The 16,766-nt window shown below is 47.8% G+C and overlaps 1 protein-coding gene and 1 long non-coding RNA gene across 4 annotated transcripts in view; one reads left to right on the forward strand and one right to left on the reverse strand.

Moving 5' to 3' along the window:
* Positions 1–1,333, reverse strand: part of LOC309395747 — a 14,412-nt gene extending 13,079 nt beyond the window's left edge. For both annotated transcript variants that reach the window (XR_014175984.1, XR_014175985.1), the window contains exon 1: positions 1,041–1,333. This is a non-coding gene — a long non-coding RNA (uncharacterized lncRNA). The remainder of the gene's footprint in view (positions 1–1,040) is intronic.
* Positions 1–15,769, forward strand: part of WFS1 (wolframin ER transmembrane glycoprotein) — a 16,212-nt gene extending 443 nt beyond the window's left edge. Inside the window, exons 2-7 of one of the 2 annotated variants that reach the window (XM_081960275.1) lie at positions 4,359–4,435; positions 6,187–6,331; positions 8,420–8,590; positions 10,903–10,986; positions 11,314–11,465; positions 12,979–15,769. In XM_081960275.1, the coding sequence (XP_081816401.1) occupies positions 4,367–4,435; positions 6,187–6,331; positions 8,420–8,590; positions 10,903–10,986; positions 11,314–11,465; positions 12,979–14,790 (2,433 nt within the window). In that variant the 5' untranslated portion in view covers positions 4,359–4,366 and the 3' untranslated portion in view covers positions 14,791–15,769. Of the gene's footprint in view, positions 1–4,358; positions 4,436–6,186; positions 6,332–8,419; positions 8,591–10,897; positions 10,987–11,313; positions 11,466–12,978 lie in introns of those variants that run through there. The other variant, XM_081960276.1, reaches the window with a different exon arrangement.
* Positions 15,770–16,766: the final 997 nt, after the last annotated feature.

Here is a 16,766-nt window from a genome sequence, read left to right on the forward strand (position 1 = left end):
GTCGCGAGAGACCCCCTGCAGGCGAAACTCCAGGCGGGGCTAAGGGGGGGCTGGGGCGGGGGTCCCTGCAGGGCTGGGATGTGGGTTCCCGGGGCATCTAGGTGGGCGAGGGGTCGCGAGAGACCCCCGCGAGGGCTTTGGATTTTTTTGCCCCTTACGGGGGAAACTCCAAGCGGAGTTAAAGGGGACGGACAGACGGACGGACTGGGGCTGGCCGGGGGGGGGATGCGGGGGGATGCGAAGCTGCAGAACACTTTAATTAAGTTAATGGTGTTTGGGGAGGGGTCGCTAGAGAGAGACCCCCGCGGGGCTTTTGATTCTTTTACTTTATTTGCCCCTCTCGGGGGAAACTCCAGGCGGAGTTAAGGGGGGCGGGGGCGGGAGTCCCTGCAGGGCTGGGTTGTGGGTTCCCGGGGCGTCTAGGTGGGCGAGGGGTCGCGAGAGACCCCGAGGGGGCTTTGATGTTTTTTTGGGTGGAGGAATCTAAGCCGACTTAAGGTGGGGGGGGGGGCTAGGGCTGGCCGGGTGGGATGGGGGAATGCGAAGCTGCGGATACTTTAAGTCCCCCCCACCCCATAGAAAGGCAGCGGAAGCCCCTTCCCCAGGACCCCGCCCCTCCCTCCAGCTCTTCCAGCTGACATCTGGCAAAAGATTGCGGACGTCATTGCAACCAAGCGGGGAGGGGGGCGGCGAAAAGCAGCGAACCCCCCCCCCCAAGTGCCAAGAAGCGATGCCCGCGTTTGCAAAAGCGGGGGCGGGGGGGACAATTCCCTCCTCCCCCGCCCCGTGATGGACGCAGGGCTGAATATGGGGGGAGGAGGAGAGAGAGAGAAAGAGAGAGAGAAGGTGTTAAAAGAGAAGAAAAGATGAGTGGGCCCATCCCTCTGGCCTCGTGACTGGACCGGGCAGCTGCGGAGGGAGCGAGGGAGGGAAGGTGGCGGCCGGCCACACTTAGGGGGAAGGAGCGAGGGGGCTTGGCTGGGCTGGATAAACAGCCTGTCCCAGCAGAGCCTTAAAAGGGCCCGGAGAGAGTTACGCACTCAAAGTAAACCTCCCGGAGACAGCTGATGAACAAGAGTTGGAAGGGACCCTGTAGGTTCGGTCTTTGGGATGCTGGGTGGGTTTTCCTGGCACCGGTTGGTTCTAGAAGACCTCTAAACAGCAAGAAGGGTGGTATATAAAAGAGGGAGGGAGGGAGAGAAAGAGGAGAGGAGGAAAGGAAGGAAGGGGGAGGGAGGGAAGAAAGAGGAAGGGAAGAAAGAAGGAGGGAGGGGCAGCAAGTAGAAGGAGGGAGGTTAGAGATGGAGGGAGGAGAGAGGAAGGGAGGAAATGAGATAGGGAAGAAAGGGAGGGAGGAGAGGAAGGAAAGGGAGAGAGGAGGAAATGAGGGAGGGAAGAAAGAGGGAGGGACAGGAAATAGAAGGAGGGAGGATAGAGATGGAGGGAGGAGAGGAGAGAGGAAGGAAGGAAATGAGGTAGGGAAGAAAGAGGGAGGGAGGAAAGGAGAGAGGAAGGGAGGAAATGAGGTAGGGAAGAAAGAGGGAGGGAGGAAAGGAGAGAGGAAGGGAGGAAATGAGGTAGGGAAGAAAGAGGGAGGGACAGGAAATAGAAGGAGGGAGGATAGAGATGGAGGGAGGAGAGGAGAGGAAGGAAGGAAATGAGGTAGGGAAGAAAGAGGGAGGGAGGGACAGGAAATAGAAGGAGGGAGGATAGAGATGGAGGGAGGAGAGGAGAGAGGAAGGAAGGAAATGGGGGGAAGAAGGGAGAGAGGGAGGAGAGAAAAGGGGTGAGGAAAGAAAGGGAGGAGGAAAGGAGAGGGGGAATAAAGGAAGGAGGGAGGGGAGGGAGGAGGGGAGAAAAGAGAGACAGGAAAGGAGGGAGAGAGGAAGAAAAGAAAGAGGGAAGGAGAGGCCTAAATATGTCTACATTTCAAATTTACATTTCTAAATTTACATTTTAGAGCTGCCCTCTAAGTCCTTCCACCTCATTATTATTATTATTATTATTATTATTATTATTATTATTATTATTATTATTATTATTATTATTATTATTATTATTATTATTATTATTATTTTAATAACCAAGGTAGCTTCATTGCAGCTGAGCAGTTGAAAAACATGGCTGGATGCCGATCCAGCCACTTAAGGAAGGTTGAAAGGATGCTTTTCCATTGGCTAAAGCTTGCCAGCCCAGCTGGCCAGAGACCAGCCCATCTTAGGGCTTGATGTGGTTTCTTAAGAGCGGCTCAGATGCTTGGGGGGGGGGGGAGGGCGGGGGGGGGGGCTCCTAAGGAAGAGTCCCTTGCACCTCGGTTGAAAAGAGCTCCGTTTCTATCAGAGGTAGGCTCCTACCGGTTCGGATCGATTCAGCCGAACCGGTAGTAATTTGGCGGCCTGGGTCGCTGGAACCGGCAGCGACCTAAGCCTGCCACGCCCCCCCAACCTGTTCTCCTACAACGGCGCCATCTTGAGTTTCAGTTCTGCACATGTGCAGAACAATTTTCATTGCAGAAATGTATTTCTCCCCCCCCCCCTTTTCTAACATTTTGCGCATGCGCAGACTTTTTTAGGTGCAAATGTGCAAACCAAACCGGCAGTGATGCTGTTTTTTTTTGCACGCAGAACTGGCAGTAATGCCACCAGCAACCCACCCCTGGTTTAACCCCTCATTTAATTTAAGCAAACTCCGATTTAATTGTTCCATAATCCTGTTATTTTGGAGATGGTTTGAAGTGACAGAACTGAGAAGCGGATGTTTAGTACACACTTTGGATCAGTTACATACTGCCGGTCGAATGTTGAAAGTCTTGATCTTCTTGGCAAAAGAAATTTAGATTGCTTAACAGTTGTGAAACGGCAGTATATGACATTAAAATATTTCCAGACTTCACAAGTTGGTCTAGAGCAGTGATGACTAACCTTTTTCTCCTTGCGGGATGAAATCACTCACACCCGTGCCCACACCCATAATGCAATGCCCCTGCCCTCTGCACATGCGTGTACAACCCTTCCATGTTCCCCCGCACATGCGTGTATCAAACCCCCTCCCACACTCCCCCTACGCTTGCATGCAACCACCCCCCACCCACACTCCCCCGACGCATGCACACATGACCCAGTGGTGAAATTCAAATTATTTTACTACTGGTTTTGTGGGAGTGGTTTTGTGGGTGTGCCGTGGCTTGGTGGGCGTGGCAGGGGAAGGATACTGCAAAATCCTCATTCCCTCCCCACCCCACTAACCTGCTTTCCAGCTCCGTTCTCCTGTGCAGAGCAACAAAATGAGACGGAGCCAATCAGCTGGAACTCGGGAGGCAGCAAATACATCAGGGGCGGGGCCAGCCAGAGGTGGTATTTGCCGGTTCTCCAAACTACTCAAAATTTTCGCGACCGGTTCTCCAGAACCTGTCAGAACCTCCTGAATTTCATCCCTGGCGTGAACCCCCCACCCCACCTGCCTGCGCAATCACGCACATCTCCCACATACGCGGCAGAGACCTGAAAATCAGCTGACCAGCAGGAGGCGCACATGTGTGTGTGGTGAAGCTGAGCCGGGGGATAGGTTCGCCATCACAGGCCTAGAGAGGCGGTAGGAGCTATACTCCTTAATTATTGTCTATATTGGGATTTCTGTCCTGGAAAGAAGGTGGCCAGGTGTTTCCAAGGACGACAAACGACTGCAATTTCTCCCTTTAAGGTTGTTGGGCGTATCTTAGGATCCTAAATCAAGTCTACTTTTCGGTGTCGCCTCTCTGCTCAAGGCCACCCAAGGAAAATGTTTTGCTTAAAGGACTTCTTTTCCAAGGAGTGCGTCACCCAAGGAGGGCCGTCGCAAGCGGCTAAGCCCTGCCCAGAGGCCGGCACCCAGGCTGAGCAGATTGACACCAGCTGTCTGCTTTGCCCTCTTGGTGACCCACTAGATTCTAGAACTCTTCTGTCCTTGCAGTGGGGAGATCGATCACCGGGCTGTGAGTAAAGCTCTCTCTCTCTCTCTCTCTCTCTCTTTCTCTCTGTTTCTTTCTCTTTCTCTCGCTCTCTATGTTTCTCTCTTTCGCTCTTTCTCTCTCTCTGTCTCTCTTCCTCTATCTTTCTGTCTTTCTCTGTCTTTCTTTCTCTCTCTCTCTCTTTCTCTGTCTTTCTCTTTGTCTCTCTCTCTTTCTGTCTTTCTCTGTCTTTCTCTTTGCCTTTCTCTCTTTCTCTTTGTCTCTCTCTCTTTCTTTCTGTCTTTCTCTGTCTTTCTCTTTGCCTTTCTCTCTCTCTCTTTCTCTGTCTTTCTCATTCTCTCTTTCTTCGTCTCTCTCTTTCTCTTTCTTTCTTTGTCTTTCTCTCTCTCTCCCTCTCTTCTGGCTTGTCTAGGAATCACAATGGATGTTCCCGGATTTGAAGAACTGCTGGCCAGAGCAAAAGCTGGAGAACCGAAGTCGCAGACAGAGGTTATATTGTGCATGCTTTCTTACTGTCCTTACCTCTTTCTTTTTTTTCGTTAAACGTTTTAAGGAAATAATATAGAGAAGGAATAGAAGAGTAAAATAAAAACTAAGTAAACAAGGTCTTTAGATAGAGAAGGTTGTGGGGATTACAGTTTTCTTAGATATTACAGGTACTTCCTCAACTTACCACCACAATTGAGCCCCAAATGTCCGTTGTTAAGCAAGACATTTGTTAAGTGAGTTTCACACTGTTTTATTACCTTTCTCGCCCCATGTTGTCAAATGAATTGCCGCAGATGTTAAATGAGTAACACGGTTGTTAAGTGAATCTGGCTTCCCTTATTGATTTTGAAGGTTGCAAAATGAAATCACGTGACCTTGGGTCATAAGTATGAACCGGTTGCCATGCGTCTAAATTTTGATCATGTGACCACGGGGAGGTTGCAACAGTCGTAAGGTTGAAAAACGGTCATAAGTCACTTTTTTCAGTGCTCTTGTAACTTTCAAAAGTCGCTAAATGAACTGCTGTAAGTTGAGGACTACCTGTACAAGAGTAAAATAATGACACTTATTATTTTATATATTATATATAAAACTCCACATTGGCGACAGGGAAGGGCATCCGGCCAGTAAACACTCGGCTCCATTCAGTTGCCCAGACTACACCCCACAAGGGATTATGGGGTTGTTAAAAGAAGATGATATATGTTATGTTACATTATATATTGTATTGTATTGTATTGTATTGTATTGTATTGTATTGTATTGTATTGTATTTATTATATTATATTATATTATATTATATTATATTATATTATATTATATTATATTATATTATATTATATTATTATAATATTATAATATTATATTATATTATATTATATTAATTATTGTATTGTATTGTATTGTATTTATTATATTATATTATACTATACTATATTATTATATTATATTATATTATATTATACTATATATTATATTATATTATATTATATTATATTATATTATATTATATTATATTATATTATATTATATTATATTATATTATATTATATTATATTATCATAGATTGTATCATATATTATATACAATAATACAATAAAATACAATACAATAGTAGAGTTGGAAGGGACCTTGGAGGTCATCTAGTCCAACCCCATGCCTAGGCAGGAAACCCTATACCGTTTCAGACAAATAGCTATCCAACATCTTCTTAAAGACTTCCAGTGTTGGGGCATTCACAACTTCTGGAGGCAACTTCTGTTCCACTGATTAATTGTTCTCACTGTCAGGAAATTTCTCCTCAGTTCTAAGTTGCTTCTCTCCTTGATTAGTTTCCACCATTGCTTCTTGTTCTACCCTCAGGTGCTTTGGAGAATAGTTTGACTCCCTCTTCTTTGTGGCAACCCCTGAGATATTGGAACAATGCTATCATTATTTTATGATATATATCATTATTTTATTTTATTTTATTTTATTTATTATATTATATTTATTATATTATATAATATTATTATAACAATGGCTCTAGAAGGCCGTGGAGATGACAGTCTTCCTAGATATTACAGGTAGCCCTCGGTTTACGACCACAACTGAGCCCAAAATGTCTGTCGCTAAGCGAGACATTTGTTGAGTGAGTTTAGCTCCATTTCGTGACCTTTCTTGCCCTGGTTGTTAAGTGAATCCCTGCAGTTGTTAATCAAGGAACACATTTCCCCGATCAAAAAAAGAGTTAAACCTTCCGTGTTTCACAGGTGGGGAAGCACTACCTGAAGCTGGCCGAAGAGCAGGACGAAGAGCTGAACAGCTGCAGCGCGGTGGAATGGTTGATCCCAGCGGCAAAACAGGGGCAGAAGGAAGCCCTCCAGATCCTGCGAACCTGTTTGGCCGAAGGAAAAGGTAGGATCCCGCTTTAACGCACACGGGCGGCCCTCGACTTACAACGGTTAGTTGTCAGGCCTGTAGCCATCTTTTCTTTTGGATCTTTGGCCTGCCACACTTTCTATTATTCTACTATGCCTTTTCTATGGTGGGAAAATGGGAGGGGGGATTGTATGGAGTTAGATGATATGTAGCCATAACACAATTCTTTCCAGAAAGCCAAGGTCATCCTTTGTCTCTGCACCTGGCTGGAACTGGATGGGTGGAAGCTGCCAGTGTGGCAGTGGGAGATTGGACCATGGGATGGACTTGTGGGTGTGGGGGCAAGATCTTGAACTTTCAACTGGGTGGGGAAAACTGGGAAGCTTTCAGATTTGTGTTTTCCCAGATGTGCCAACATGGCTCTCTTAATCAATTGGAACTTTGAGGAATCCTTTGCCTCGGACTCTGATTTACTTTTGGATGCTATTTGGAACCCTGACATTCGCTCAGCAACCATTCAAAGTTGAAAATGAGGGACTCATGGCCCTTTTTCAACCTTTGCCGCAGCCCCATGATCGCCTGGACCAAAATTCAGACGCTTGGTCACTGGTTCCTATTGATAACCGTTGTGGCATCCTGAGGTCACGGGGATCGCCTTTGGGCGACCTTCCAGCAAGCAACATCAAAGGGGGAACCACCTGCGCTTCACAGCTGTGGTACTAACTTAGCAACCGCTGTGGTTCACTTAACAACGGTGGCAGGAAAGGTTGTAAAATGGGGCAAAATTCACTGAACAATTGTCTTGCGTTTGGCTCAGTTGTGGTTTTAAGTCGAGGATTACCTGTACTTCCAGTTGATAATTCTTGTCTGTGTCTGTATATCTATTTATATCTATCTGTCTGTCTGTCTGTCTGTCTGTCTGTCTGTCTGTCTATCTATCTATCAATCTAGCTATCTAGCTACTGTATCTATCTATATCTCTCTTTATATCTATCTTTATATCTATCTTTATATCTATCTATCTTTATCTATCTTTATATCTATCTATCTTTCTATCTGTCTGTCTGTCTGTCTGTCTGTCTGTCTATCTATCAATCTATCTATCTATCTATCTATCTATCTATCTATCTATCTATCTATCTACATCCATCCATCCATCTATCTAGCTATCTAGCTACTGTATCTATATCTTTATATCTATCTATCTTTATCTATATCTATCCATCCATCTATCTATTTTTATCTATCTTTATATCTATCTTTCTATCTATCAATCATCTATCTATCTATCTATCTATCATCTATATATCTATATCTATATCTATCTATCCATCCATCCATCCATCCATCCATCCATCCATCCATCCATCCATCCATCCATCTATCTATCTATCTATCTATCTATCTATCTATCCATCAGAGACCAACTCTCCACTCCGTAAAGCAGGTTAGAAACTGTTAACAGAAACCTCTGTAGTGTGGGTATTGCAACTGGGGGAGTCAAATCTAACCTGTTGTGGCCCACCAATGACCAGTGGAGCTGGCAGCAGACTCGGACAGTGAGGAGGTTGGGGAGGAAGATGGGCCAGTCCTGGAGTCTGGGGAAGGCTCTGATGAGGGCTCTGTGTCGGAGGCAGAGTGGGGGCTGAGAACGTCTGACAGTTATCAGCTGCCTTCGGAGTCAGACATCAGTGAGGCAGAAGAACAGTTGGAACCTGTTCCTGATATGCGCATGAGCAGAGCTTCCAGGAGAAGGGAATGGCTAAAGAACAGGGGTTGACTTGGGAGTAAGGCCATAGGTGGACAGTGAATGGCCCCTCCCAGAGGGAATAAAAGAGGAACCAAAGGGGAGTGGAGTTTGCAGGAGACCATGAGTCCATTCCTGCATTCTTGCCAAGTATTGCGGCGTCTGAAAGAGATCGGCCTGGCCGCTCTCCAAGCCTGATAAAGGCCGGTAATTGTGAACTATCTTGAAAGACCGTGGGCCGGGATTTTGCTGGAGAGGAATTCGCTGTCAATTAAGTAAAAGGGGTTTATTGGGATGAGGACTCGGCTTCGTGCTGCTGGGGAAGCCTCGATCAGAACATAACCTTTGCAATTTCCCCCTCTCTTCTTCTTCTTGAGGCATCACTTCAGAAAACGTGCAAGAGGTGAAGCAATTATTATCCGAGACGAGTTTGGAAAGAGCAGTGAGAAAAGCGGCTTTGGTCATCTACTGGAAATTAAACCCGAAGAAGAAAAAGGAATTGGCGGTTTCAGAACTGTTAGAAAATGTTGGAGAAGTGGACAGTGAGGGTCTGTATCATATATTGGCACGTTAAAAGTTGTGTGCTAAACCAGAGTGGCTTGGGATGGCGAGATGGGTGGTTTATAAATTTAATAAATGACTTATAAGTTATTCCTCGGCTTACAATAGTTTTTAGGGACCACTCAAAAGTTGCAAGGGGGCTGAAACAAGTGATTTAAGGACCGGTTTTCACAATTACAAAGTAATTGTATAGTATCCTTGTTAAAGTAATGATGTTTTAATAGCTGACCAGCTGTTGTAAGGCTGTAAACTGAGATGATGCAATAAGAATGAGTCAGGAGGGTTACTGCCACTTTAAGAGGCTGTCTATATAAGAGAGGCCCTGTGAGGGCAGCTTCTCTCTCCATATGTGCTTCCGTGTTATAGTTGAAGATTGATTGGTTGCCTAGTGTTGCCTAGCACGTGTGTGTGTGTGTGTGTACTGCCTTCAGAGTCAGACATCAGTGGGGCAGACGAACAGCTGGAGCCTGTTCTCAGTGTGCGCATGCACAGAGTTGCCAGACGAAGGGAAGAGCTAAAGAACAGGGGTCGACTTGGGAGTAAGGCCACAGGTGGACGGTGAATGGCCCCTCCCAGAGGGAATAAAAGAGGAGCAAAAGGGGAGTGGTGTTTGCAGGAGACAATTAGTTCCCTTAATTGGTTCTCTGAGACTCCTTGCCAAGTTTTGCAGATATTGGCCTGGCAGCTCTCCAAGCCAGATAAGGTCTGTGACTGTAAATCCTCCCTTGAAAGGGATGTGAACCCTCCCTTTGCTGGATGTGAATGAGCAGAATTCACAGTAAACTACCCAATGAATTAATAAAAGGGTTTTTTGTTGGAACTAGGAGTTTGCTTCATGCTCTTGGGAAGCCTCGGTCAAAACAGCCTGGAGAAAGGTGCTTTCTTGTCTGGATGAGTTCAGGAGTTCATGTTGACCTAGCTCTTCCTGGCCAGATCTCAAGCTCAGCATCTTGAGCACGTCAACAGTCCAGTTGGCGAATCCAGAAAAAGAAACTCCTGGGATATTATTTAACCAACATGGCTGAATAAATTGGCACAGAAGCAGCAAAACCTGCTCTGGACTTCCCACGCCAAAGCACATTCATTCCAATCCCTTTCCCTCCGGACCACCCACAGTCTATTACGCCCACCAATCCCTTCTCTTCCTTTTGTTATGGGAATCAGCCGGCCAAGCTGGGACATCTGCTCTGAATGTCCTTGAGGGGTGGGGAGAGCAATGTCTCATTGGAACTGATGATGATGCTGGGATGCCATTCTCCCCACCCTTGCAGTCCAATCCCCCCTCTCCTTCATTCTTTGGCAAGCTGCGAGCAAAGCTGAATATAGGAGAGAGTCGGTCTCGACAGGTGAGCTTCAACTCCATCCATGCTGGCTGACGAATTCTGGGGTGAAGCCCACCCATCTGAAAAGTGGCTGACATGGAATGTCAGTCCTCCAGGTCCAGGGGTGGGATCCTGCATCTTTCAATAAAGATTGTTCTGCGCACGTGCAGAACAGAAAATAAAGATGGCGGCTAGAACGTCCGAGTTACTACCTATTCGGGCGAACCAGTTCGTACCGGTAGGAACCCACCTACTGCATTTTTCGGAATATAAGACGCACCTTTTTCCCTCAAAAAAGAGCCTGAAAATCTGGGTCTAATATACTGAATGCAGCATTTTTTGCCTCCCGAAACCCCACCCCCTTCACCAAAATGGCCGTGCAGAGCCTGTAGGAGGCTTATAGAGTGCTCCTGGGGGCTGGGGAGGGCAGAAATGAGCAAAAAATGGGATTTTTTTGCCCCACCCACAAGAGCACTCTATAAGCCTCCTAAAGGCTATTCATGCCCTTTTGGAGGGGGGGGGAAACGGGGCCCGTTATCGTGAAAAGCGGGCCGTTTTGGGGAGGTTTTCAGAGTGCAAAAACTTTTTTTTAAAAATTTGCCTCTTCAAAGCCTTGGTGCGTCTTATACTCCGAAAAATACGGTATGTCCAGGTTATAATTGTATCAATACAATTATATACTTGTTTGCTTTTTCCAAAATACTTTCTTGATTTTCCTTTTCTTTGGAAACGTTCCGTTCCTCATCCGAAAAACGTCTTCAGTTGAATTCTTCTTCAGTTCAGTTTGCTGAGGCTGTGACTAGGAGATGACTTCCTTGGGGGCCTGCAAATGAGTGGGGTTCCTGGTCATGGGGAAAGACACGGGAGGCTTTCTATGTGTGTGTGGGGCTTTCTGGGAGTGCTATTCGTTTGTTTTAACTCTTTCGTGTCCGCCTTCCTGTTAAAACGCTCACACCTACCTGTGTTTCCAAGAACAGGCCAGGGAGACCAGCCCCCGGGACCTCTTCCAAAGCCCGTCCAGAAGCAGCGAAGGATGCTCGAGAGATTGGTCAGCAGCGAAGGTAAGAAGCAGAGGTGTATTCAGCCGGTTCGGATTGGTTTGCCCGAACCAATAGCAAAAATCGCGAGGTGGGTGGGCAAAGCCCCGGGCTCTGTGCTGTCCTATTTAGGCACATTTTTGAGGCCGGGAGGGTATGCAGAAAGCGCACACGTGAGCAAAGCACACGCACGGAAGGCCGGGCGCATGCGTGGAAAGGGTGCCTACGGCGAACCGGTGGTAACGTGAAAACCGCCACTGGTAGGGAGGGCTGCCTGGTTGGGACCCTCTCCTTTGCCGCCTTCCACTCAGGAGGAACCATATAGATATTTTTCTCCCGAATGCTTTTTAGCTAAGAACTATATCGCCTTGGATGACTTTGTTGAAATAACCAAGAAGTATGCCAAGGGTATCATCCCGTCAAGTATGATCCCTCAGGATGACGACGACGACGACGACGAGCTGACGGGAAAGAGCCCCGAGGAGCTCCCCTTCCAACAAAAGGTGAACGGCTGGAGGGCTCCAATGCCAAATGTGTCCCCCTCCGCCCTTTTCCTTGGGGCCAGTGAAGGGCACACAGAGGATCCCGAAAGGGTTTCCAGGGAGCAGCCCACAAAGGAGGGAGAGCATGTCAAGCATGGACCTGGACTCCTTCATTGGAGAGTCTCCCGAAGGCCTAGTTTCAGGTCCTAGGCGGTGGGGGCACTGGGACCACCCAGCCTCAGGTGCAGAGCCAAAGGTGGGTCTTATCGAGACTCCCCAACCGTGTTTATGGGAGTGAAAGAAGGAAGAGCTTGCTTTGTTAAAATTCAGCCCATTGATCACTGAGTTGTGGTTAAGTGTGTTCTTCATCTTCTGGGCAGCACCCTCCAGAGATCTATATACCACTTCACACGCACTTCCCAACCTTGATTGGGCAACAGGTTGGAGTGGGTGGGCCTTGGCTGCAGCCCCTTTGCAGATTTACCTACCTTGGCTCTTTCTGATATCTTGTGGCTTGCCACTGGAGCAGAGGTCTCCAACACGGGTGGTATTCAGCCGGTTCGGACTGGTTCGGGTGAACCGGTAGTGGCGACAATCAGTTGGCCCCGCCTGCCCACCCCTGCCCCATGTTGTCCTATATTTCCATCTTTCTGGCTCAGCTGATTCGCGCAGCACAGCTGATTTGTGCGCCTCCGCTGTTCCTTTTACTAGGACTACCTTAGAAGGTAAATGTCCGTGTTCCAAATACCATCCAAAATTAAATCAGAGTCCAAGGCAGAGCTTTCCTCACACTTCCAATTTATTAAGAGAGACCTGTTGGTACATTTGTGGAAAGCTGTGCCTTGAACTCTGATTTAATTTTGGATGATATTTGGAACGTGGACATTAACCCGAATCTTCCCCTTGGTTGGACTTTTCATCACCTTAGGTTGGGGATCCGCTTTCAATGTCCAATGGACGCATGTCCGCGTGGGTGAAGTTGGGGCAATTGTGGACCTCGGATGCACCCGATGCTTAATCAGCATGTCGATTGTGGAGCAGCTAGGCATACGCACAAGACCCCTAAACCATCCCATTCGGTTTGAGCAAGTGGATGGAGCACTAATTGGAGGGGCCCCAGCCACGAAAATTACCGAAACTTTGAAGCAGCTGAGCTTCAAATTGCTATATTTTGAACACCGCGCGTGATCACTGAACCGATTGTTTAACCGATTGCATCCCACTCAGCTGGCTGAGGAATTCTGGGAGTTGAAGTCCACAAGTCTTAAAGTTCCCAAGGTTGGAGATCCCTGCAGTGGATTCCTCTTTAAGTGCAGTTGGGCTTCTCTGTTCCCTTGGAAGATATCTTTGCCGTCATTCCCAACACGTTTATTTGTTTGAAGAGACAAAACAGGGCCTTGACAGGTGTTGTTTCAGAACTTAAGTTTGTTTCCTATCCTAGTTAGCCCACCAGTCTCGTCCAAAAGGGCCTTTCGGGGTTCATTTGCTCCTCTCTGCTGTTTGGGATGACCTGTGTATTATCTTCTCTTTCTAGATCATCAAGTATCCCCTCCATGCCATCATGGAAATCAAGGAGTACCTGATCGAGGCGGGCTCCAAAGCTGGCATGCACTGGTTGTCCACCATCGTCCCAACCCACCAGATCAACGCCCTGGTCTTCTTCTTCATCCTCAGCAACCTGACCATCGACTTCTTTGCCTTCTTCATCCCCCTGGTGATTTTCTACCTCTCCTTCGTTTCCATGGTGATTTGCACCCTGAAAATCTTCCAGGACAGCAAAGCGTGGGAGAACTTCCGCACCCTCACGGACCTCCTGCTTCGTTTTGAGCCCGATCTGGATGTCGACGAGGCGGAGGGGAATTTTAGCTGGAATCACCTGGAGCCCTATTTCCACTTCCTGCTCTCGGTCCTCTTCATCCTCTTCTCCTTCCCGATAGCCAGCAAGGAATGGATGCCTTGCTCCGAGCTGGCCACCATTTCCGTTTTCTTCATGGTGACCAGTTACATGAGTTTATGCAGCAGTGCAGAGCCCTACACACGAAGGGCCCTGCTGACCGAGGTGACTGCAGGGGCCCTTTGCCTGCTGCAAGGGGCCCCCGACCACTGGGGTTACGTGAAGCTCCTGGGTAAAACATTTTACACCCTTCCTCTTGGCAACATTCTGGTACTGAACCTCAACCTCCCTTGCCTCTTGTTCCTGTACTTGTTTTACCTTTTTTTTCGCATGGCACAACTGAAGAAATTCAAGGGCATCTATTGCTACTTGGTTCCTTACCTGGTCTGCTTCATGTGGTGTGAGCTCTCCGTCGTGATTCTGCAGGAATCGACCAGCCTTGGTCTCCTTCGGGCTTCCGTGGGCTACTTCTTATTCCTGTTCGCCCTTCCGGTCTTAATGTTGGGCGTCGCCCTGATGGGTCTTTTCCAATTCTTAAAGTGGCTAATAACGTTGGAACTGACCAAGATCGTGGTCACGCTCGCCCTCTGTGCGGTTCCTCTGCTCTTCCACTTCTGCACCCGGGCCAGAGTCTCCGCAGTCGAAATGGTGACATCCCTGACCAAGAGTTCAATCGTGAAGCTTATCCTGGTGTGGCTTTCGGCCATCGTGCTCTTCTGCTGGTTTTATGTCTATCGCTCAGAAGGGATGAAAGTGTACAATTCGACGTTGACGTGGAATCAGTACGGGTTTCTCTGCGGGCCCCGGGCTTGGAAAGAAACCAACATGGCGCGGACTCAAATTTTATGCAGTCACCTAGAAGGCCATCGGGTCACCTGGACAGGGCGGTTTAAGTACGTCCGAGTCACCAGCATTGAGAACAGCGCCGAGTCCACAATAAATATGCTTCCCTTTTTCCTTGGGGATTGGCTGAGATGTTTGTACGGAGAAACGTACCCTGTGTGTGATCCCAGAAACGCCACCCTGGAAGAGGAAGAACTCTGCCGCTTGAAGTACTTGACCAAGCACGAGTGTCACATCAAGAGGTTCGACCGGTATAAATTTGAAATAACCGTGGGCATGCTCCTCGGTGGCGGGAATGGCAGCCGGGCCCCCGAGGTGGAGGATGTCACTAAGGACATTGTGTTGAAGGCCAGCAACGAATTCAAGCAGGTGCTGCTGAACTTGAGGCAGGGCAGCGTGGTCGAGTTCAGCACCATCCTGGAAGGCCGCCTGGGGAGCAAGTGGCCAGTCTTTGAGCTGAAGGCCCTCTCCTGCTTGAACTGCATGTCGAAGCTCTCCCCGGCGGCCCGGCATGTGAAAGTGGAACACGACTGGCGGAATGCTGTTCAGAAAGCGTTCAGATTTGCCTTCAATTTTTTGTTCTCCCCTTTCCTGTCTGTTGCCTATTGAGCTCTGGTTGTTAACACCAGCTCTTGGTTGTCACAATCGGATTTAATCAGGGGCGGAATGCTACTGGTTCAGACCAGTTCGCCCGAACCGGTAGTAAAAAAAGCTACCGGTTCGGCCGAACCAGTATTTCCAACAATCAGCTGGATGATGATCAGCTGTGATGCTCAATTTATATTCGCTAGAATCGCCGGGTTTCCTGCTTTCTAGCTAATCTAAATCGCGTGGCACAGTGGATTCCCCCCCGCCTCCCTGTTCTACTTACCTTTGCAGACTCGGAAGGCTTCAAAATATTCCTTTTCTAGTGCTGCGCGAGCGCACCTCAAGCAGCAGACTCACCAAATCGATGTCAGACTTTGGAGGATTACACTGCTAGATTTAATGGCATTTAGTGCGGTACGTTACGCAGCCTAATAATATTTCTACCTTGCTCAATGATCTCTACATCTAGAAGGACGCCGAGCGGCGTATTGATTGAAAGCATAATAAGCAGGATTTTCTAAAGAACTAACCTAGCTAACCAAAGATGCTAAAAACACAACTTTGCCTTCTATTTATTCTCAATAATCGACTGTATTCCGCAGGTGAAGGACTCAGCTGTAATACTGACAGTGATGTCAAAACGAGGGTGCGTGATGAAGCCTGGGCACAAATGCTTCCATTTACGACATGTGCCAGGCGCCACAAGACCAGGCTTAGGTGTGGACGTGACCTTCCATTCTCCCTTTGGTCCTAAATTCTCTGCCAATAATTAAATCCTGCAAAGAGAATTGAAGTAATTCAACGGTACGATTGGGTGAATTTTTTTTTTCCTGAGGAAGGGGCCTTTGTTCAGTTCTCCCCCCCCCCTTTTTTTTTTTTTCCCTCCAGAAAGAAATGGTTTAAGCGATAAGCACGATTGCTTAACTTTGGAAATGATAATCAACATCCAGATTTGAATCTGTCCTTCTGATCACAAGCATAAAATAATGATTTAAAAATACGGCACACTCTTTGCTGTCTTTTTTGGGGTCCCTTTATATCAGTGGTGGGTTCCGGCTGGTACGCCCCAGTACGGGAATACGGGGGGCTGTGGGAGCAGCAGCCACCGTACCGGAACAGTGCTTTGGAGGGCCCGCCTGCCCGTTCTCGTTCCTTACCTGTATTTAAGCCAACTGGGCCATTTGCGCATGCAAGCGCAGCGTATGGCACCTGCACGACACTCCGCCGAACAGCTGGAGCATCGCAGGGCAGTGGGTGCGCATGCATGCCCGTGGTGGACTCCCGGCCTTGTCGCAGTGTACCGGTTGCGACAGGATCCGGAACCCACCACTGCTTTATATGCATATAGAATGTTAATGTACCAGATTCCACACATCGTGCATACCATAGCCACTGGAGATTTTGTAGCACGTCTCGCCTTACTTTGGGGTCCTTCTGAGCCTCTTATCAGCCTGATTTAAATAAAGAAAGAGCCTTGCCAATTATTCATCATTATTCCTAATCATTAGGGTTTCTCTGAGAAAAATTGGGGGACGGGACAGCAGATCCAAGAAATTTTCAAAAGCCCACCAACATCCCAAGCAGCCTCTGCGCTCTTTGATTTGAGGATACCAATTCTGACATGCATATGAATGTTAGTAGCTTGGGTTGGTATTTAGGCTGTCGGTTTGAGCTCCGAGCTGGGCGATTTGGCTGCAAACATTTCCTCGCCATTCGAGGAGACGTCGTCCGTGCGCTTTGAATTCAAAACGCACGGACAGCGTCTCCTCGAATGACGACAAAACGTTTGCAGCCAAATCGCCCAGCTCGGAGCTCAAACCGACAGCCTAAATACCAATTATATTTTAAGAGTTTAGTTTCCCTGTTTTAAGATTGTTCCCAAGGCCGTGCTGGGGTAGCAGGATGAAGCTGGGTGCCGTATATTTACCCCAGCATCACGTTGGGGTTATGACATCCGATCACAAGGACGGTGTCGAACAACCTTCTTCCGGACTGAA

Source organism: Natrix helvetica (genome assembly GCF_964273705.1).
Source record: "Natrix helvetica genome assembly, chromosome: 7".
Taxonomy (NCBI): Eukaryota; Metazoa; Chordata; class Lepidosauria; order Squamata; family Natricidae; genus Natrix; species Natrix helvetica.